Source organism: Sinocyclocheilus anshuiensis, unplaced genomic scaffold (assembly GCF_001515605.1).
Source record: "Sinocyclocheilus anshuiensis isolate Anshui unplaced genomic scaffold, SAMN03320099.WGS_v1.1 scaffold248, whole genome shotgun sequence".
Taxonomy (NCBI): domain Eukaryota; kingdom Metazoa; phylum Chordata; class Actinopteri; order Cypriniformes; family Cyprinidae; genus Sinocyclocheilus; species Sinocyclocheilus anshuiensis.
This window is the reverse complement of record NW_015555734.1, coordinates 1172515-1195013: the sequence shown is the minus strand read 5'-3', so window position 1 is coordinate 1195013 and position 22499 is coordinate 1172515. Positions and strand designations below refer to the sequence as shown.

The window sequence follows — 22499 nt, the reverse complement described above, 5'->3', positions numbered from 1 at the left end:
TATGAACCAATTCACTCACCACCAGAGGTCACCCTTCCATTACATTGACTCTCGCACTACACAAACTGTTGCATGTGGATCGCTGTACACATGCATTTCTTGCAGCCGTAAAGTAGTCGGTCCTTTTTGCTGAATTTTGTACCCGCTCTCCAAACTTATATACTTCCAGAACAAACCTTTGGTGAGCATGGGAAAGAAACACAAGCCATTTGCCTTATTAGAAGTCAGCATACCAGCAGAATGATTTAGAAAATAGCATTTCAAGCTTAAAAAAAAAACTTCCATACAGTTGCTTTAAGCTTAACTTCCAAATCAAGCTGCTTTCTGTTGCGGCAAATCTGCTTGACCAACTTCAACCCGTGGGTAAATCTTTTGCCCTTTTGCAGAATCCCCAATCGCATGGATTCCTATTAAAATGCCGGCAAAAATTAGCAGAATGAGAGTAAATGTATCTGCACATTGGTGTGGGAGCTAATATAACAGTAGTAGTTATTGTTATAGTTAACTTTATAGTTATCATTCTTGGTGTGAATGGGCCTATACAGTCTGTTAACCCAAGATCCATTTTCTCTGAGCGGCGCTGACGGGAGGGAAGGGAACAGGAAGGGAATGTTGAGTTTGCTGGCTCGTGTCTGCATCTGACAGACAGCGTCAGTCAGCCCAGAATCCTCCACGGAAAGAGATCCAGCCATACATCTCAACAGGTGACACTGTCTTGTATTAAGGATGTCTGAACAGCTTCATAAAATACATGCATGGCGTGTCACAAAGTAGCACAGCCATGCAAGGTAGGACTGTGTGGGATCCGAGTGGCTTTTTGCAGCTGCTTGAGGGATGAAAATGCTAATGATGCAGTGTTTAGTGTCATATCCTTATAATACTCTTTAATGTGTTTGAATGTGCTGTTGGGTTTTTCTTCTCCCTCTTTCTTCTCTGATCTTTCTCCTTCTCTGTCCACCCCTCCCCCGCCCAAATCTTTCTTACTCTCTTCCACCTCCAAAATGCACAGAGTTCTCAGGGCCGATTCATGTCAGCGGCAGCCAGATGTCTTAACTCTTTTCGATGTTGGAATGTGGGCTGACAAAATGACCGAAATAGGAGTGTTGGAGCATGTGTGGAGAACCAGATATCCTGCGGTGCATAACAAAGAACCAGAGTAGCAGAGATCTGGGCCCAAGCTGAGGGGGCAGAGCCTCACTCAGGCAGAGGAAGAGCAGGGGCCTGATCAAACACCGTCTCCCCTGGGAACGGATAATACTTTCACAGGGTGAAACACAAACATGCTGCCATGACACCCCCGTCCCCGTGAACGTCCCTGTGTGCGGAGGATGAAACGAGTCGCTTTTACCCCAGCGCGATCCTTACAAATCCACTAGCAGATTTACACGGCATAAACACACATGGACACATCCTGACAGGTACAAAGAGGGTTTGGAGAAATGTGCTTGGCATTTCATTTCTTAAACTTCTCGATATGTATCGATTTACGAGAACAGCACGGACAAATGGGATCAAAAGCGCTGTAGCAGTTAGTTTGTTAAAATGCTATAAATGCTGCATGTTGAAGCCGTCACATGAAGTGCCTTGTGCACAACGGGCTTCTGGAAGTTGAGTCATCCACATCCATTGTCTACTCCGTGTTAGACAGAATGCATTTAAGAGAACCAGAGACAGAACGGAGTGAAGACAAAGACAGCGTGCATCATGTTTTAATAGAGCGCCCTCCTAAAACAACTGGAAATTGAAAACCTCCTATAGTCAGCGTGGAAGCCTTTTAAATGTACATTATGGCGCTCCATTAAATATTTTATGTGAATGACAAAGACTCTGTGACTCTGAAGTACAAAAGCATCCAGACGTCTCTAACAGCACTTTTCTCCAGAACATATCTGCAAATGAGACGCAGACGCTAAAGCCAAAACCAGCACCATGCAACCCTTAATAGACTGTTGCACCGTTTGATGGGTTTTTAGGAGTTATTCTGTGCACAGATTTCAAAAACAGCTAAATTCCACTTTAATAGTGTACCATTACATTACCAAAAAAAAACAAAAAAAGCCAGAAAGTTTTAAAGGAATAGAATAATTAAACTTTTATCAAGATTTACTCATGTCATTTCAATTGTAGTTTTTAAACTTTTTTATTTACAGAAACTAGTAGTAATATTTTTTAAATAAATAAGTAAATAAATAAAATAATTTTAAAGAACAATAATAATTAAATTTGTAATTTAGTACGTAATTACATGGATTTTTTATTTAGTATATACAAATAGTAGTTTCTCCCCAATTTTTAATATATAAAATATTTTAAAGATTTACATAACTAGAAAAATGTATATTCATTGTAGAAATTTCAGAGACTTTTTAATATTTTAATAATTTCCATGACACTTCCAGGTCTAGAAATCACACTTTTAAAATTCCCATATCCAGGTTTTCCAAGACTGTGAAAACCCAGAGTCTTTATTTTTAACTGTTTGACCTTTTTTAAAAACAGTTTAAACTTTTTAGGCCATCTTACGACCCCCTTGGAATTGTGCTGAGGCCCCCCAGCTCCATGGTTGAGAAACACAGCCATACAATTAAAAGCCATACAATGCCTTTGAGTCTGGAACAGAATAAGATTTAGCAGTTTTTCAATAATATTCTCATTTGCCACAACTCTCATATGTTTATTCAAACAACAAGACATGCCACTCCAGATTTTAAACCAATCAATAGCGAGTGGTGCTCTTATGTCTAATAACCAATTGTAATGTCAAATTAGAATATAAAATCAAAGAAATGGGATCTGAGAGATATGGCAGAGTGAGAAGATTTTCCTCACACAAAGCTACACAATCTCATAGGAATTTGTAACTATTTTACATTTTGGCGAATCGGTGGCTAAGTTGTATGAATTTATTATCTCATTAATACATTTTCGTACAATCTACTTACACCTGCATTGATGGTTAGGTTTAGGGGCCGACTCTTTTTTCTAAAAATTGTACACTTTCATACAAATCACATCATAAATCACAAATTCGCATAGTTACATTTTCTCGTACATTTTTCTTAGCTATCATAAGATTTCAGAAGAAGTCTTGGAATAATTTTATAGTGTTCTTATTTTTGCAGCTTGACTGCCCCAGTAGTCACCATTCACTTTCATTGTGTAGAAAAGAGTATCATTAACGTACTGTCTAGCATCTCTTTTTATGATCAACTGAAGAAAGAAAATCATTTGGGTTTGGAACGACATGAGAGTAAATGGTGACAGAATTCTATTTTTGGTTGAACGATCCCTTTAATACAGGAGAAAAGAAAGATTTTAAGGAAATTAAAGACTGGCCTGATTCAGAAAGGACTAAATGTAGAACAGACAGCAAGGAGGAACTCATTCGCTGGCACCTAAACAAAGCCTATATGAGAACAGTGACAGAACAAACGATCAACACTCGACCTTTCAAGACGCCCAGGGCAACACAATCCCTGTGCATCCTCTCACTCTCCTAATGAAGCCAGTTAACGTTAGCCTGGCGCTCGACAGAATGTGCTGAAGTTTGAACTGCAATCATTGCTCCAATGCATGAGAATTCTCCTGAAAAGCATTGATTTTAAGATATCTTGTGTACAGTATATAATGGCCATAAATATAGACTGCGACATGCTCAGCAGAAAATAACCCCCACTCTGTATGGAAACTTTTTTGCTCCTATGTCTCAATGTCAGTGAATTTTGCCCGAAGGAATTAGAATTTCTCCAAAGTACATAATCCGCTGTCATTTTCCCTGTTAACAGATTGTAGAGGTGGAGAACACAAGCGCTACCAGGGATTACAATTTTCTTTGTGGCATCTAAATATTAATAATTCTGTTTTAAGGCACCGGTTTGAGTGGCACCTTCATGTATATGACATTCTCCCCAGCTATATTTACTCAGCTGGGTTTGGGATCAGTTATTTTGTCTCACGAAAGCAGCGCTCTGCGGAAGAAATGTAGAGCCACAACGTCCCATGTGGCACCTACGATACGCTGATATATGAGAAGCTAATAAATTTAAGGGAGTTTTTATTCATTGATTTATTTATTCTTTCTCCGCTCAGACATACTTAACACAAACATAACTATAAGGAAGGGGGAGAGGGAAAAGAGGAAATCAAATCCGCTCTCTAAAAACATTTCACAATTAATTATTTTCCAGTTATTGTTCTTCACATAATAATAATAAAGTCGCAAGCTAATAATGAAGGAAAGCATTGCTTATCTTAATAACATACTGTGGGTATCATGGATATGCATAGATAACAGTGCCAAATGTAAACATGAGCTAATTGTACATTATGTACGTCCTCATGAAACCCTAATTATATGTTTATATCATTGAGGCTTTAACGGTTCTGTGCAGTGAGGCAGAAGTGCACCGTCAACACCAAAACACTCTCTCTGCTGCACAATGTGATGCATTGTTCAGAGTTAATTGTAATGGGTTTTTTCTGCTGTGGACTGTCATGGGAAATGGTTTTTCGAAATGAGTGTAGTGTCAAGTTGTATATCATTTTAAAACTGCTTTCAATCTATATGTCTTATTGCTCCAAATGGGAACATTATGTTTGCAGCTCTTAGACAGCAAGTACATCATTATAATAGTAGTGATGACGTAAATTGCACATTTTATTAAAGCAATGGGCTGTCGTTACCTTTAAATCCCTATACGTAATGCAATCGTTCATATGCATAATTAACAGTGCACAAAAAAAGCAGTCTGTGTCATAAACAGACACCACGAATGATATGTATTCTTCTTTCAAAATCCATTCCAGCGCATTACTACTGCAGTGCTAAGCATGGCTACTGCAATGCTGCTTTTCATCCTGGACATTACCAATCCATAACAGCGGTTACACAAGAACGAACAGAAATAGAATTCTGATTAGTTCTTACGTCTTCCCAGCCACTCCCAGGCGTGTAGGAGATGACATCCAGAAAGGGATTGGCCAGGTAGCCCTCGTAATTGAACGAATAGTCCCGCCCACCGAGTGTGATGTTACTGAAATACCTGCAAAGCAGAGAGAACAGAGCAGAAACAGTCTGTTGAGATGGAAGAGACCCAGAAAGAATTAGTATAAAAGACTCCGAGGACATGTCAAAGAGGAAATCTTGCACAGAGCCCTTCACAAACATCCTAATTAGGTCAGATTGCAAGACTGTGGTGAAGGTAACCATTTTTTTTCCCTTCAGCAATGGAATCAAAGGAGGCAATCACTCTATTTCGAGCACTTAATCTAAACCAGTAAAATACCCAGAACAGTGCCTAAATGTGACATTCTTTGTGACTGCTTTAAATGAATGTTTTTTATCTTAAATCCAATATGCTTTTGGCAAAATGACTGCACATTTAAAAATCTGACTGGGTGAACAAGTTTGAAGGAGTAAAGCTTGCTCTGTTCTTATGAGCCTTTTGTGAATATTCCTCACAAAGTACCTACAACTCTGTGATAAATACATGCAAAACCATTATGTGGAAGCCTATTTAGCAAACCGTAATCACATCAGCAAAGCTAAACAGCTGAATCTCTTTTTCCCATCAATCTTCTTCTGATGTGTAATGAGTGTGAGTCACACTGATGTGTGTTACGTTGAGAGTTTCTGCTCAGTGAGTCCATGTAATTTCTCCCTACAATGTGTAAAATATGCTGTTAAAGGTGGTTAACACATTTTTTTTAAGTTCAGTCTGTTCATATGTTCTAGTTTCATCACTGGCAGCCAGTGGTTTTCTCGTCAAATTTATTGATGAAGCTGTTCGTTAATTAAGCTTTTTTTTTTTTTACCAACGATAACAACGATGACAGAAAATGCGGTGATGATAATTACATATTTTAATTAAAACATACTGCTGATGAACATATGATGAGACAAAAATAAAGCTGACTGTTTCAAAGAATCTGATTATAGTCAATAATGACATGGATATAAATTGTTTGAATATTTTGTAAAATTTTGCACTTTCTTTAGTCTACTAAAATGGAATGCCATTTTTGTCTAATTCAACAAAAATTAAAAAATGACAAAATACTAACTAAATTAAAAGGATGATTTTGTCAAAAAGCCCCTCAGAAATTATCCACCTAATTTTTCAACGCAGAAGTAAGCTGTTTCCTGTGAATTTGCAAGATTTCCAATTGATTAGCAACTACAGGTATATTACTAAGAATAACAAAGTGCAATAAATTAAAAACTATTTTGCAATAAAACCAGTGTTTCTGATTACGATAATACTTTAAAATAACATGGTAACAAATACCAGTTTGCAACATCAAGCAGCATAATGGACTAGATTACTAAACATAACTAGAAGCAGCTGATAATGGAAGTTAAAAATGGCCCCACCTGCTCTTGTGTTAAAAATAAGGTGGATAATCTTCCAGTTATAATAAATGAAACTGGCACATGCTTGTTGATTATAATTATAAGCTCTTCTAGCTTTTCTGAATTGCTTGCTTTCAGGGTAGACACAGCATCAAGCACACTGCTATTGTTTATCCCCTCCCACCCACGTTGTCTTCTTCAATTCAGGGGCATGTTGAATGCCTCCCCCTACAGTCCCTGTGGTGGGGGAGTAAAGGACGTTCATGCCCCAAAGGTGCAGCACTTTCACTCTCATTAAAGTGTGTCATTACAGATAAATAGACTTACTATAAATGCAACAAAGCAGAAAAGTTGAAGATTAATGCCAAATGAGATGAGCTTTAAACACAGTTCTCAGGGTGAACATAGAGGGATTTTTAAAGATATTCAAGATCAGCATAATAACACTTTTAAACTATGCTGAAAGCAGCATTTATTTGCATGTGCTGGTTTAGCACTTGATTCACTAAATGAATTACGCAGGCAATATCACGAATACACAACCTTTGAACCTGTACAGCATAGTCCCACCATAGACATCCAGACACCTAAATAATATCTTAAAAAAGCAGAAAGTGCACTTTACTACATGTGAATCTGGATAAATGCCCCGTTTATAACACTCCTCTCCATCATTTGATAATAATCAGCTGATTTACTGCGGTCATGATTACTAGAAAGTGCACAAACATCCCTTTTGTATAAAAATTAATTTGTCACCTGCTTAAACTTTATTGTGAATAAAGCGCGATACACGGTACAATGAGCCTAATTTACATATTTGTACATTTTTACATTTGATAATTACTTAATTTAAATACTCTGATTGCACCTGTTAAAAACTAGTTGGCGAGTGGTTACTGAATACGACAAATGACTATAATGTCATTTGATCAATTTAATGCATCCTTTTGAATATAAGTATTAATTTCTTGACAAATAACCTTTACTGAACTCAAACTTTTTAAAAGTAGTGTATTTATTGAAAAAATGTAATTAACCAATTATGTTACAGCCTTTTTATGCTGCCCAATGAAATCTCATTTGATAAAATCAAATCTCACCCTATCTCACCCTCATGTCCCACCAAATATTCAGTTTCACTTAATACAGTACACTGCATTAGTCAAATGCCTAATGAAAGCTTTTGAAGAAAGTGTTACGCTGCTTGGTGTGAGCATGTTGTATCTCTCTGTGCAAAACATACAAGTCACATCTTGTATCGGTGGAAAGAACTTACTTCATTCTACCGCGAATCCTCTGTGTTCTGTTGCCATCTGTCTGGCAGTTAGTGACAAAGTGCGGCCCTCCAGTGGCTCCATAGTCTTTACGCAATGCGACAGCTCCATGGGTAAGGATGGACACCCCACGGGCGATACGTCTGCGGGGTTCGTCCCTCCAGCCCTGCGGTCTGACTGCAAACAGTCGAGTGGGAAGTCCGGTCAGGCCCAGCTCGGACAGAGCCGGACCCACTGCGAACCATATGTGAGAGGCGCTGGCCTGACCAGCTGCCCAAGCAGCATGGAACACCTGTTCTGCTTCCTCTTGAGAGCAGTACAACAACCGCACCTAGAGTGGGAGTGGGGGCAAAGAGGACAGAGGCGACCAAGATAAAAATCTGAGAGCAGGAGCAAGAGAGGAAACAAAAGAGAGTGCAAACAAGAACACAGAGGTCAACAGGGAGGAAGACCCCATGAGCGGAATGAGAAGAGGAAATGGAAGAGAGGACAGGAGAGGTTTTGGGTTTATATATTTTAGGGCTGGAACTTAGGAAATCAAAAAACTGATCGTGAAAATAAGTCACATCTTTGCAATGTACTTGTGGAACCTGAAAAATGTCTTTCTTGAACAAAATAAAAATTACATTTTGCTGTCAAATTCTTATAATGAGAGTATTTCCATTTTACAAAACAGAGCCTAACAGTCCTAATTTCAAAAGAGCGGTTAGAATGTCGCTTTCATCATTAAACTTCAGATATTTCATAGAGCATTCGTGACAATTAAACAGAGCACAACAGAAAGGGAGTGCAATCACTTGGATCAGTGAATTTGGATTAAAACTTGAAATCCTATAAGCCCTGTAATTAATGATATATGAAAGCAAACATTAAAGGGATTACTGAAAAATTAAGGCTTCATTACAGGAATTAATAAACTGATTACTGTAGATTTATGTTCTACAGTATGTACCATGTTCAAAGGGCAGAATATGTGTGCTCCTGCAGTCATACATTCTACTGTACCTCTCACCAGTTAAAACTGTTATTTCAATGCTATTTATTCTGCCGCATTTAAAGTGTAGTGTTTTTTGATAACTTTTTTCACCACTTTGTACAGCACAGAATATGGCTTACTTCAGTGTGCACACTGTTTAAAGAACAATATTGGTTAAGATAGCTGATTAATCCTTTGGAGTAATGGTGCTGGGACATGCCTTAATGAAAAAAGACAGATACAGGATGGATGGAAAGAGAAGGAGAGAAGGAAAAAGGGAGAAAGGAAACTAGCACATCTGGGAGGGAGAAAGGAAAGAAGGAAGGAAGGAAGTAGGGAGGGAGGGAAGGAAGGAAGGAAGGAAGGAAGGAAGGAACAGTAAAAAGCAGAAACTGAGAGATGGACTGAAGATTTCACCTTTACAATGCATGAGAGAGAAAACCCCAAGAGAGATAGACTGTAAAAGAGAGAGAACAGGAGAAGAGGGCTAGAGAACTGGGAAAATAACAAGAGAATGTGATAGAATAAATGGATAGAAAATCCAACACATATCTAAACTCACCAGCCCTGAACAGGACAGACTAAGTGATGAAATTATGTTCTTGTTCTGTGTGTGTGTGTGTGTGTGTGTGTGTGTGTGTGTGTGTGTAGAGTATACAGTATATCCTATATGTGTATAAAGTAGGGGTGGGCTGTACATCGAAAATCTTGGTATGAGTAATACCGTAATAATGGTAATATGTATATCACATTATAAAATAGTATAGTTTTGGTCCTGGCTTTTTGATTGGTCAACACCGCGTCCCAGTCGTGCTAAAATACACAAAATAGGTGAAACAGACCAGTTTATCACTGCACCGCTCCTACAGCAGACATTTTTGTTGCATAGCAATATTGTCAGGGACTATATCTTTTAGCAGAAGAATGCCACTTGCTTTTAGCAATAAACATTTTGATGCATTGTGAATATAGTCACAGCTAAAGGGCTTGCAAGCCGCTGTGCATTATACTTACCTCTTGAACCAAATATTGCTCCTATGAGAGTTATTTTTAGGGATGCACCAATTTTAATATTCTGATAACCAATAAATACAGTAGCAGATATTAAAATCCTACATTATTTTTCCTAATATATAATAATAAATAAAACATTAAAAACTCAAATAAATTTATTTAAAATTAAATGTAGGCATCACAACATTAAATGTATTATTTAAATAAATAAAAACATTACAATTTAATAAAATTATTAAGATTAATTATTGTGTTTTTAAATATTAACTTCAAGTGTTACTAGGAGATAGTAAATATAACCTAAATGTGAAAACAGGAGAAATTAGCATGAAAATTCAATAACTAATATAGGTCAATATATATCCAAATATTGATTGATCAAATAATTAAAAAAACATTTTCATTACAATTATTAATACAATTATTAATATTAAATTTATTTTATTTTAATAAAATTACTGTGTTTAAAGATCAACTTTAAGTGTTGATCAGATAATAAAGATAATCTAAATATAAAATTAGAAATTAGAATGCAGAATAAAAATGTCAAAATAGGTCAATATCTATCCAGTATCAACAATATTCATAACATTACAACAATATGATAACAATACATTGAAAATATTTAAAAAGTCAATTTTAACTGATAACCCAAATGGTATCCCAATATTTTGCATTCATATTATTTTTACTGTATATTTTATATCAAGATCTTTACATGACCCCAAACCCAAAGATAAGATCATTCTTAAAGTCCCCCTGTAGTCAAATATTTTATCCCTTAAAGCAAGTTAGCGGTTCTAAATTCACATTAAACCACAGCTTCATTGGTTTTTTGCTCTGATTTATTTTTGGTTTTGTGCTGGTATTGGTATATTTTGCATACTAGTGATAGGAATCGATCCCTTGACGTGATTGGTTTTTGGTTTGTGACGTAGCAAACCCAGGGCTGTTTCAAACCATATTTCTGGGTCAGCCTTTGGGAAACTACAGTTTTAAGGAGAAAATACTCAGCAATGGTGTTGATTAATAGATTGGCACATGGTTTGTCTAAAAGCATATTAAAACACCACATAGACAAATAAACAACATAAAAAACTTGATTTTCACTACAGGGGGACTTTAAGAAATTAATGATAAGTCTTGCATCAGTACAACTGAGTTGAAAACAATCACCAATACTCGCTGAAATATCAAAACTAAATTGCTCCCATTACAATCAACAAAGTTGTCTACACTGAAAACAACTCTGCAACACAGTGTGTAGACTATAACTTTTTGCTTAGTGTTTTATTTATTTATTTATTTAAAATCATACAGCTGATACACTGCAGTACTATAAACGGTATAGCAATATCTACCAACTGACACATTTCTACCACTGTCATACTGGCCAGCATAATCTAAGAATACATTTGCACTCTATATATTCTACTATGCAACTTTCTGTGTGTTTATAAATGCATGCTTTATGTATGTGTGCAATATTTATTTCAGAGTGAGTGTGTGTAATTGAGCAGAAGCACTGCAGACTGAATCTAATGCATACGGCATTGGGCTACACCGCCACAGGCTCCGTGTTATATTAACACTGACATCAGTGTACTGGGACCCACAAGGCACAATAACACCCTCTAACACACACATACACAGAACAATAACAGCCTGGAGCCAGGGGGAGACAGAGGACAACCTGTGACACACATACACACACGTAGGCATTACACAAATATAGGTAGAGATGGGAAAGGGAATGGGAATGAGAGAGGAATGAAGGAAGGACAGCGAGAGGTCAGAGAAAGATGGTGGCGAAAACAACCGAAAGAAAAAGTCAAATAAATGGTTAAGGACAGGAAGGGATGTCCGGTGGAGGGAAGAAGAGTAAACGAATGATTAAATGAGATAGTAAGTGAATAAGTGAGAGAAACGCAATGACCTTCCCTCTCTACCTGTGCTTCATTCTCTTTCAGTAGCCGTCGTGTGCGTGCTCCTCCTGGGTCATCAGTTAAATTCAACATCACTACGCTCTTCTTCTCCCAGCCGATGAATGACCCGTCGGTCAAACCTTCCACTACTGACAGGAAGTCCTGGTAGCCATGGTGACGTGTGGACACCACCGAGAAGGCCGTCCAATCGTACTCCTCCAGCACCTCAAAGATCACCTCCAACTGGAGTGCGGTGGAAGAGCTGAACTGCAGGAAGATTGAGCCGGTCTCCTGCAGAGTAATTGAGATGGTAAACGACTACATTTCCCAAGACTAAAGACAGCTGATTCATTCCTTGCATAAGGCATCATGGGAACTACATTTCTTCTGAACTGTTTCTGATGTGACATACTCTAATCATAACAGTAGACAGAGCTTGTCTTCTGCAGTGCAATTAAGGGTAAAACTAACTACGTTTCCTGTGATTGAAGACTTTATCTAATAATAGAAATTAAATTTCTTATAAAGAGTTACCGAGATATACAGTCGCTGTAGGAACAGGAGGGAGGTACTTTAGTGACTGTGATCGTCACTGGAGTATGTCACACAGCTTTAAATTGAATTTGCAATGGCGTTGAGTGTACGCGTGGGTCCGAGAGTGTGTAGGATTCAATGCAACATCATCGACAGGATTCAATATCATGTCTCTAGAGTAAATAATATAATGATAAACAAAACATTTGTGAATGAAAATGTCTTTTTACTTTTTTTGTTTTCATACTGTGCTAGGGAGAACATGTCGAGACGAGCAACTGAAATTGCAAAACACAGACCGAAGCACTTCAGTGAACACAAGAGGGAAAAAAAGAGCAGACCATATGGCCTGCAGCGGTAATGCATGACCCTTGCCCTTGCTATTTATCCAAATGGCTGTTAGTAATGCCATCCCTTCCTACAGTTATCGGTGTGCGCCGATCAGGCCCCGACAGAGACGACGGCAGCCCTATCTCTATCCGTTTAACGGTCCTCCTCAGGCAGTACCATTAACAAACAATGCCCTTATAGCACTGCAGCAAGCCAAACACTATCTAGCAAGTGTTTGAGCTCATTAACACCAAAAGCTTGCAGAGAGAGATGTTTGTGAGGAATTTCCACAGTCCAAAGAAACTCCAATATTGTTTTTTTTTCCCTTTCAGAAACAACAACACTGTCAAATAATTCAGTGCCGCTAAAGTGTGTCTGAGACTGTTCAGACAGGTCTAAGAAATCCTCAGTGGCCTAGTTTTATTGTCCTATTAAATGGCATAGACTGTACAGTTAATCAGGAAAACACACTATTCATTTCAAGACAACTATATTTCAGAATCAAAATTAATCGCACTGGCTGGGTACAATCGCTTTTAAGAGGAATTTGACTTTGCATTTGTTGACACTAGCTTAAACCTCACAGGGTTACAGGAAATGCTTCAAACAGGACAGGTTTATGTCTGTAGACTTTTGGTTCTGTATTTAAAATCATTCAGTTAGTTTGCACCAGTCTATATTAGGAGATTTCCACTGTGAAAAGATAGATCAATGAAATGTGCTCAGCCACATAAAACTCAGATTACAGATTTATTGTGAATAACTACTAGTTGATTTCTAATTTGAATGCAGTTAGAGTAAAATCAAACTCTAAGGATGCGGTCACATCTCAAAGTTCCATTGTTAATAGTGTAGCAATGCATGAAGCACCGCTCACACAGACTCACCAAGCAGCTTTCAGTTGGTCAATGTGGCAAATTTGCATGACCAACTTGATCATAATCTGTATGGGAAACTTTGCAAAACTCCTAATTGCGTGGATTCTTATTGAAATCATTGGATTTGTTTTTTTATTGGAATTTTTTTCTGAGCGATGGTGAATGTGACCACACCTAAATTCTCTAAACAATCATACCTGTGGTACCCTGCCCAGACCTGCTCCCCCTCCCACAGCAACGATGGGGAGGCCAGTCTGGGCCGAAACAAACTCCAGCATAGGGGCCAGGGGGCCAGAGGCCAGCGGGAGGGGTCTCTCATCTTCATACACGAGTCCCTGAAGGGGCCTGGCTGCCAGCAAGTCACACAGCTGAGAGAGCAACGTCCTGGGGCTGCTGTCATTCACCTGTAGGTAATTCACATTCACTTCACATTCGTGTTCTCATTCACACCACATTAACTTTTGTAGTTACGAATGAATACTCATGCTTAAGTGATTTTGTGTTCACACTTCAGTTCACAATTAACAAAGCGGTATTCAGGCTACTCTAAATTTAAAATCAATTCAATTTAATTTGCATGACCTCTATCGGACAGACCTGGAGCCAGATTACGTTTGCGGATCCCCACTGGGTGACGACACTCTCACCAAAGCTGCTGTGCACACGTCCGAAGCCCGGGTATGGCACCCTACCCGCAGCTGCTGTAGCCCCTGCTTCCCCTTGTTGAACCGTTGAGCCCACATGGATCACTGCGATGTTGAAGTGCATTGATGCCACCGGGTCCCGTTCACGCTCTCGGGGCCGGAGCAAGAGATGAGGGGAGGAGCTACTCTGACCCGCCCATTCTACCAGGGCCAATAGCAGAGACAGTGTGGGTACTGTGACCATGGCAATAAACGAGGAAGCCAAACGTGAGGGTACAAAGAAAGCCTGAGTGAAACCAGGAAGGAAAAGCAAGAGGGAAACTGATTAAAATAAAATCATACAAGCAATATATTGCATACATTAAAAAAAACACTTGAGAGATATAGCCTAAAGAGAGAGTAAGTGCTTAGAAAAAGAAAAAGAAAGAAAAGTAGAACAAGAGATATGGCAAGAAAGCACAAGAACTGACAAAAGAGGGAGGAAAATGAAATGGGCTTTTATTCAGGACACAGGGTGAAATGGAGCAACACAGGAGGATAATTGATAGAGGGATAGAAAGAAACTGCATGTGAGCTTGTGTGTGTACAGGTTTATCTGTTCTTGTGAGGGCCTGAAACCATCTTGTGAGGACATCTAAAGTGGTCTTCACTATTTGAAAGGCTCACAAATCAGCCAATTCATGTTTTCAATTTACATTTCAATTCAATGTAATAATGGCATAATGGCAACAGGTTTGTATGAGGGATTTTTTGCATTTATTAAATAGGTCAATGACCAAAAAAAAGTGCCCTTGATAAAGAAAAGGAAAAATATTATTTATTATAAATCTACTTTAAACACAAGTTCTTAGAAATGTACACTTTGGATTCATGTTTGTTTCATATGGTTTGTGGAAAAACTCAATTGGTGTAACCACAATCGAAAAAAAAAAGTGAAGTGACATGTGGCCAAGTATGGTGACCCATACTCGGAATTTGTGCTCTGCATTTAACCCATCCAAGTTCACACACACTGTGAAAACACACCCGGAGCAGTGGGCAGCCATATTGCTGCAGCGCCCGGGGAACAGTTGGGGGTTCGGTGCCTTGCTCAAGGGTCTCACCTCAGTCATGGTATTGAAGGTGGAAGAGAGCACTGGTTATTCACTCCCCCCACCAATAATTCCAGCTGGACCTGAGACTCAAACCCACAACCTTTGTGTTACAAGTCCAACTCTCTAACCATTAGGCCACGACTATTTTATTTTAATTTTAATGTTTTAATATTTCTTTTTTTTCCATTATGATATCAGGACTCTTGTATCACCCTGACATTTTTTTTTATATTTTAAAAAGCTATCAACATTTTCTTTAGTTTAGAAAACAGAGGAGTTGTATTCCAATTCATTGTATGTATGCATTACTGTATTTTAATGTATTGGTAATGAATAGGCTACATTTTAAGATCTGCACAAAAAAATAAGCGTCATGTCATTGACCTAAATATTATTATTTTAGAACAAAACCACAGCATCTACGAAAGGCCCCCACTAACATAGCTTCTAAGGTGTGTGTGTGTATGTGTGTGTGTGTTAATAAAAACAAGTCAAGAGTCAAGGAATGGATGGTGCTTACTGTAAGGTGAATGAATAATAACAAAGATTAAAATATAAACACCCACACAAATTCTTCATACCCACATGACCGAACACACACACCAATAAAATGATTTTTTAGAGTAAGAGGTTATGCAGCTATGTAAGAAAGTGCCTCCATGCTGTTTTACGCTCCTTTCTATCTCAGTTACACACACACACACACATGCAATACAAGCAAATAATTTTCAATTTACTTTTGTAGCAGCCTCCTCCTGGCTGCTCCTCTCCGTTTCATGACTTCAGGTGCTAATGCAATTGCTTGCAATCACCAGGCACCAGGAATCTCTGACATAATATTCCCTCTCTCCTAATTCTGTCACCGCTTTCTGGGATTATTCTGTTTTTGTTGCATTCTCTTTCTCCCTCTGTTTTATTTATCTGTCTCTAAGCCTGTTGGTCTGTTGACCCTGACGAGTCCTTCAGATGAATGGGAGAAAAATTAAGAGTCCAAAGACGAAGCAATGAGCAGAATATGGGAGGGATGGAGACAGAGAGAAGCACATTCCACAACAGCATATTACTGTTTTTGAGTCCCATCAAATTAACCTGGAGCAATCATAACCTGGGCTTGTCATTTGGGAACCCACTGTGCTAATGTTGTGCAAAAGCAGCAATTTACTGCTGCTTCCACAGGTTGCATTGTACAGTAGGAGACGTGGGAAGTGCACACGCAGACCTGAATTCATCAAAGAGAGCCAAAAACACTCAACAATATATCATCCACAAAGGAAAGGACTCGTGCTTCGCTGTTGCTTACAGACCCCCAGGCGATTCTAAAATACTACAGAGTACATTACTATAACGGCTCTATATAAATCTACATAAATCTCTAGTGTCCCTAACTGGTTTATTAAATATGCTGCGAACACTTTATTTTCAGAGAGATTCAGATATGTTCAGTTCAGAGACATTTTAAGAGATGTTCAGTTCAGTTTATTTACAATAAAATAATTACAAGCTCATGATGTACAGCATAACATGTATATTTAAACAATTTCCAGATTCATAAGGCAGCACAAGGTCATTTTTATTTTTTTATTACAAAAAACCTGCACTTTATGGGTCTTATATCATTAGATGCATGTATAAGGAACAATAACATATTATATTTTATATGATTAGATATACTAGACAAATACTGGTAAAATTTCCAAATATAAATGAAGGCATATTTACAGAATTTAAGTACGTTTTGAGACTGAAAATCTCGATATTCATTCTAGCGCTACTTACCTCGCTCACTGGCGACGTTCGATTCATGAAAGAATTGGTATTTTAAGAGAGATCTTTTTAATGAACTGTTGATCCATTTCACAAAAACGGTCTGAATAATTTGTTCATGAATCATGCTTGTTTGGTTCTCTAGTTAAATTACTGAAGCAATGATCCCCTTTGCAGCAGTTTAAAAAACTGTTTAAAAGTTCATGAAAATGTCTTGCTACAGGAAGATGAAGACATTCATAAAAATATATAAAAATGAAATGAATATATAAATAAACCACCTTTTGTGTTCCACAGAAGAAACAAAGTCATACAGCTCAGAATGACATGTGGTTGTGTAAATAATGACAATTCTCATTTAATTTTTGGGTGAACTATTTCTTTAAAAAAAACAATGCGTCTTTATGCACTTCTTTACATCCAGTCCAAAGTAGATTGACTTGAGCATGTTTACATGCACGGTCCTAACCCAATTATAAATAATATTATTGATAAGCTGATAATGCATGTAGTCATGTAAATGATTTTGTGCGGCAGTAGTATTTACTAATTTTTTTTTTCTTCATTTTTTTCATTTTATGACACATTATGTGACGACCAGATTTAAAGGTATAGTTCACCCAAAAATGAAACTTCTCATCATTTACTGACCCTCATGTCATTCCAAACACATAAAACCTTTGTTATCTTCAAAACACAAATTAAGATATTTCTAATGAAACCTTAGAAGTTTCTGTATGTCTAATCCAGGTAACCAAAATTGAGAAGATCCTAAAGGGCCATAAATGCGGCATAAATCAAACACATATGAATCAAGTAGTTTAACTCAAAACTTGTGAAGCGATACAATCACTTTATATGATGAACAGTTTTAATTTATGGGTTTATTCACAAATTAACAATGATCATCACACATACATTGAGCATATCTCTTCACATGACTTTCACAAGACACTCAAATCATTTGTATTCATTTTACGACAACTTTATGACCTTTTTGGATCTTCTAAGTTTTTGTTATCTGGACTTTCAATAAAAGGACAGAAACCTCTCAGGTTTCATTAAAAATATCTTAATTTGTGTTTCGAAGATGAATGAAAGTCTGGACCGACATGAGGATGAGTAAATGATGACATCATTTTCATTTTGGGGTGAACTATTGCTTTAAGGTGCAATACAGCCACCTACTCTGCTGGAGTATCAACCTGGATATAGCATAAACATGATATCAATATTTCTTTCTTTTTCTTTTTTTTTTAAATATCACGTTTATATAGCTTATATCGGTATATTGCAACACTATAAGCAACTTGCCAACAGTTCCCTGCCCCTCACTTCCTGAAGAAACAAACAAACCCAACTAATGGACAACAGAATGCACCAGACGAGAGATGGACTACATTCACACATGCTGGCTGGAGGCCTTATGCACTGACAGCTCGTGATCATTATGGCTGAGCTCATGGCTGCATTCCCTGCACTGCACTGGCAGCGAGAGTGCTCCCCTTTACAGCACGGCTGTAAACACAGCTCGTAAAATGCTTCACATGCACCGTGATGACCAACGCTATCGAAAGCACTTTAGCTGACAAACGATCACGTCATCCATCATCTTTTCACACAGGCGCAGATCCTCGTCACAACAATAAAGCCCACACTGCACTGCACAAAACATTACTACACTATTTAGATACCTTGAGTTTGTTAATAGCGCTTAACAAAGATGCTGTATCACCATAAGTCTAATCTAGTTCACCTCTAAGATCTCTACTTCAAGAGTGCAGTTCAAAGTAATCTTATCCACAAGACAATAGCTGCCTTATCTTCCTCCTTTACCAGATTTTCACCTTCAATCTCAGCAGGCTAAGAGAAAACAAGCTGTATCCCCTAATTCTCTCATCAGCATTAAACAACATGCAGGCTATTATGCCTTGACAAAATTAAGCAAATCAAACGTTTCCATTCTGTAGGGTGTTTGTTCAACACATCTAGTGGAAAACATGGATGGAATCGCAGATTCTAATCATAAACAATTACTGTATAATGTGTAGGGTTGCAAAAAGGTGGAAAATTTCCAGTTAATTTCGGAAATATTCCAGAAATTTTGGAAGCTTTCCAGGATTTTTTGGAATATTCCAGGGATTTTTGGAAAGTTTTTCCGGAAATTTTCCACCCCTTTGCAACCCTAATAATGTGGAATGTCACATAATTTGGCAAAATTTAGATTAATTAATTAAAAGTAGATCTATACACATAAATCAAATTGTGATATGGACTATTGTCCACAAATATTAATATGAAGTCTGTGTGTTTTGCGAGTGTCTATGTGAATGAATGGTGACAACGGTTTTTAGCATCTGCCATCTCACTGCATTAGGACATGTTCACTTCATAAGCATTTTACACTTTAATTTGAGAAAAACTATCATCTTCATATACAAAAGAAACTCAAACTCAAAATAAAAGTTTAACTTGTTAAAACTTGTTAACTTGACTTCTCCTATGACGAACGTCAAACTGTCTTCATTTTTCAAGACAAGTCATGATCAGAATTAATGCTAGAGATTTCTTCTAACCGCATTAAACTCCGGCACTCTCGTCCTCTGCTCACAGAATTCACATTATACGTTGCCTTTGCTATGATAAACACCAGTTGCACTGCTGTTTTCATGTGGGTGTGTGATGCTGCTTGCACTATTCTTTTTAAATACACCGGTATTGCCGCCATTCATATACTTTTAATGACAGCCAACATTACAGCCCCACGTGCAATGCAGCTCGCGGTAGCTGAACGTGTATGGGTTGATAATGTAGAACTCCGGACAAGTTTTCTTGCACGCACCCGTTTTTAACGCGTCTTGACTGTTGTACAGTCTGACATTAATGACAACTGAGATCCCACAGTGTGACATGATCATCATGTTCGTACAGTCTGACAAGTACAATCCTAAAGGAGTTTTAAAAATCGCACAGTGTGAGCCTGGCTTAAGACTTTCAGAAATGGCTTTTGACGCAATCGACCCGGGTTCGAATCCGCCTTTTGCCGAACTATATATAATCACTTATACTCTATGGGCCTCATTTATGAAACACGAGCAGTAAATCGTTCATAAAGCCGTTCTGACAACTTTAAAATTTATGAAAATTTTCGTATTTTCAAAATGTTAGTTGGTACGAAAGCATTGTACAACTGCTCCCTACCACGTGTAATTTAACTTCACTGCCATCATAACATTTTACAAGTTCCTTTGCTCTTAATATTTGATTTTATTGTAGATTTTATTTGAGAGTTAATAACTGTTTAACTTTGGGTAAAACGCAGCGCTCGTCACTGTCACGTTTTACCCAGCCTTTAAAATCAATGGAGGTGGGGCGGGACAAATACCACACCGACCAACTATCCTAACTGTACTGAACAACGACTGAACAACAATGGAGAAGTTAATATTATGGGTTACTGCATTTTTATATTCAGTAATATTCTTCAAAATGAGAAAATAGTAATGTTATTTCCATGGATATTCCAAATCATAGCAATCAAAACGCCTCAGCTGGAAAAATGCTGTGCCACCAAAGCGTTCTCAAGCACCACCAGTTGGCCATTTTTAGAAGAGCGCCTGGCATTTTTTTAGCTGGCTAAAAACGCTTTGGTGGACACAGGTTAATTGAATATTCATTATTAGGCATATGCCCTATTTGTCTTTTTTGCACTTATGAAACATACTGGAGACAAACCTGAGGAAGGAGTCCAGAAGATTCCACTACGTTCCTGAACACATAACTTATGTAGCTAGTTGTAATTCATAGGTGGGGATTATGCTAATTGTGAATAAGCGTGCACACCATAGACTGTATAAAACATGGACGTAGTGTCCATGACATCACCCGTTGGTTTCTAAAGAGCATTTTTTAAGCCCAAAGTGGGCGAAGCCGGCCATTGCCATCAATGGCCATTGCCATTGCGTCACCGCGTGTCATATTACGTGGGTGGAGCTGGTTGCTGAAACCACACCCACCTAGCTTGACGGTGGTGACAGCAGCGCAATCCAACTGTCACTCAAGTGGCCACGCCCTTAATTATGCAGAAATTTAAGACTTAATATAATTTAAACGGATGAGTTATAAAAAAATTCACCCACTCACAGTTGTCATGAAGGGCAAAATTAGCTATATAGACCACAGCCACTTTTTGTACCAGGCTGTAAACATATTTTTTTTCTGCTGTAACGTTGGGCATTTTAACATGGGGGGGTCTATGGGGTTGACTCCCTTTTGGAGCCAGTCTCTAGTGGCCAGTCGATGAATTTCAGTTTAAGTCCCTTCCGTGTTGGTTTCAAGAGAGAGACCAGAAGGTTGCCGCTTGGGGCACATGTGCTTTATTTACGAATGACTGTAATTTATTAACATTCACGTTTAACTATCAAATCTGATGTTTACGAAGCATTTGTGAATCCGGAGGAGAGTTTTCAAGAATTATTATTATGTATTATGCAAGTATTATGCGCAAATTACTATTTATTTACTATTTTTTCACAAGTTTCATGAATGAGGCCCTATGTTATTATTGCATTCTGTTAATGTACAAAAATACTGAGGTGCAAATAGTATCTACCAGTATAAAGTATAGATAGTATAATTACTATTTACACTTAAAAGCTCCAGAAAAGCATTGTTGCAATCATGTGGTGTAAATCCTGTATGATGGAGAATATCTACAGATGTTGATAACGACCTTCAGGTTGTGATCATAGGCTGTAACCTGTCAGTGTAAATCCTGTATAAGCTAGAGGTGTTTCCAACTAATAGTACCCTATGATTCAAAACCTTGATTGTGCGTGTGTGGGTGTGGGGTGCCCGACAAGACATTGGGCCCTACTTTATCAATCTAACGTAGAAACGAGCGCAGATCCGTACACACAAATCAACTTACGACAGAGTTCATGTGTGATTCATGAAACATTCGTATGCCGCCAATCTCATCGTACGAATGATCGCACGTTGATAAATGTGGCGGCAGAAAACAATCGTCATTTGCATATCACGCCCCTAAAAACACCCTGGTTTAGAAGCCTCGCCCCTAGAGTTTACGACACGGAGAAACGAAACCCGGCCAAAAAGAGGAAGTAATCTAGTCAAAGAGAAATTGATCTTACTCCAAAAATACCCGTTAACCTTGTAATTGCAAACTATTAGGCTACATTAATTTATGTAATTTATATGTATATTAAAATACTCGTAAATATAAACAGCCTATTTATTTCCCCTCACTCTAAAACAAATATTTTAAATTTAATGGTATTCAGAACAGAACAAGAATGAAAAATAAGTAGTTATAAAATTATATATTCAAATATAAAATAAATCTAATTAGGCTATAGTGGCATTCATTATAAACAGCATACAAACGTAAAGCAAAACTGAAACAGCATGGTCTCATACCACAAGAATCCAAATGTTTCCATTTTTGCCATATTTGTAACATTTGTTTGCATAACTATTATTCATTATGTAGCCTAAACATGGCTTTATACTTCACTCATGTTCTAATATCCGTGTAAAATCCTTCTCATGCGCAAAAATGTTTGTTTGGGCACTGCACGCTGATTTTACAGTGGACCTTTTTAAAATAAACAGTGTAACTTTTATGTTTGGTTGACTGCATTTTAGTTTTATGATGAATAGCTGAAATGTCAGGCAACGGTAGAACTAAT

At 37.8% G+C, this 22499-nt stretch overlaps 1 protein-coding gene across 1 annotated transcript in view; it reads right to left on the bottom strand.

The window, feature by feature from the left end:
- grin2db (glutamate receptor, ionotropic, N-methyl D-aspartate 2D, b) overlaps positions 1 to 22499 on the bottom strand; it is a 73318-nt gene that overhangs the window by 25999 nt on the left and 24820 nt on the right. The window contains exons 3-7 of the mRNA XM_016466386.1: positions 13884 to 14216; positions 13484 to 13690; positions 11569 to 11835; positions 7632 to 7960; positions 4928 to 5042 (exon numbers count right to left, since the gene is read on the bottom strand). Of these exons, the coding sequence (XP_016321872.1) occupies positions 4928 to 5042; positions 7632 to 7960; positions 11569 to 11835; positions 13484 to 13690; positions 13884 to 14216 (1251 nt within the window). The remainder of the gene's footprint in view (positions 1 to 4927; positions 5043 to 7631; positions 7961 to 11568; positions 11836 to 13483; positions 13691 to 13883; positions 14217 to 22499) is intronic.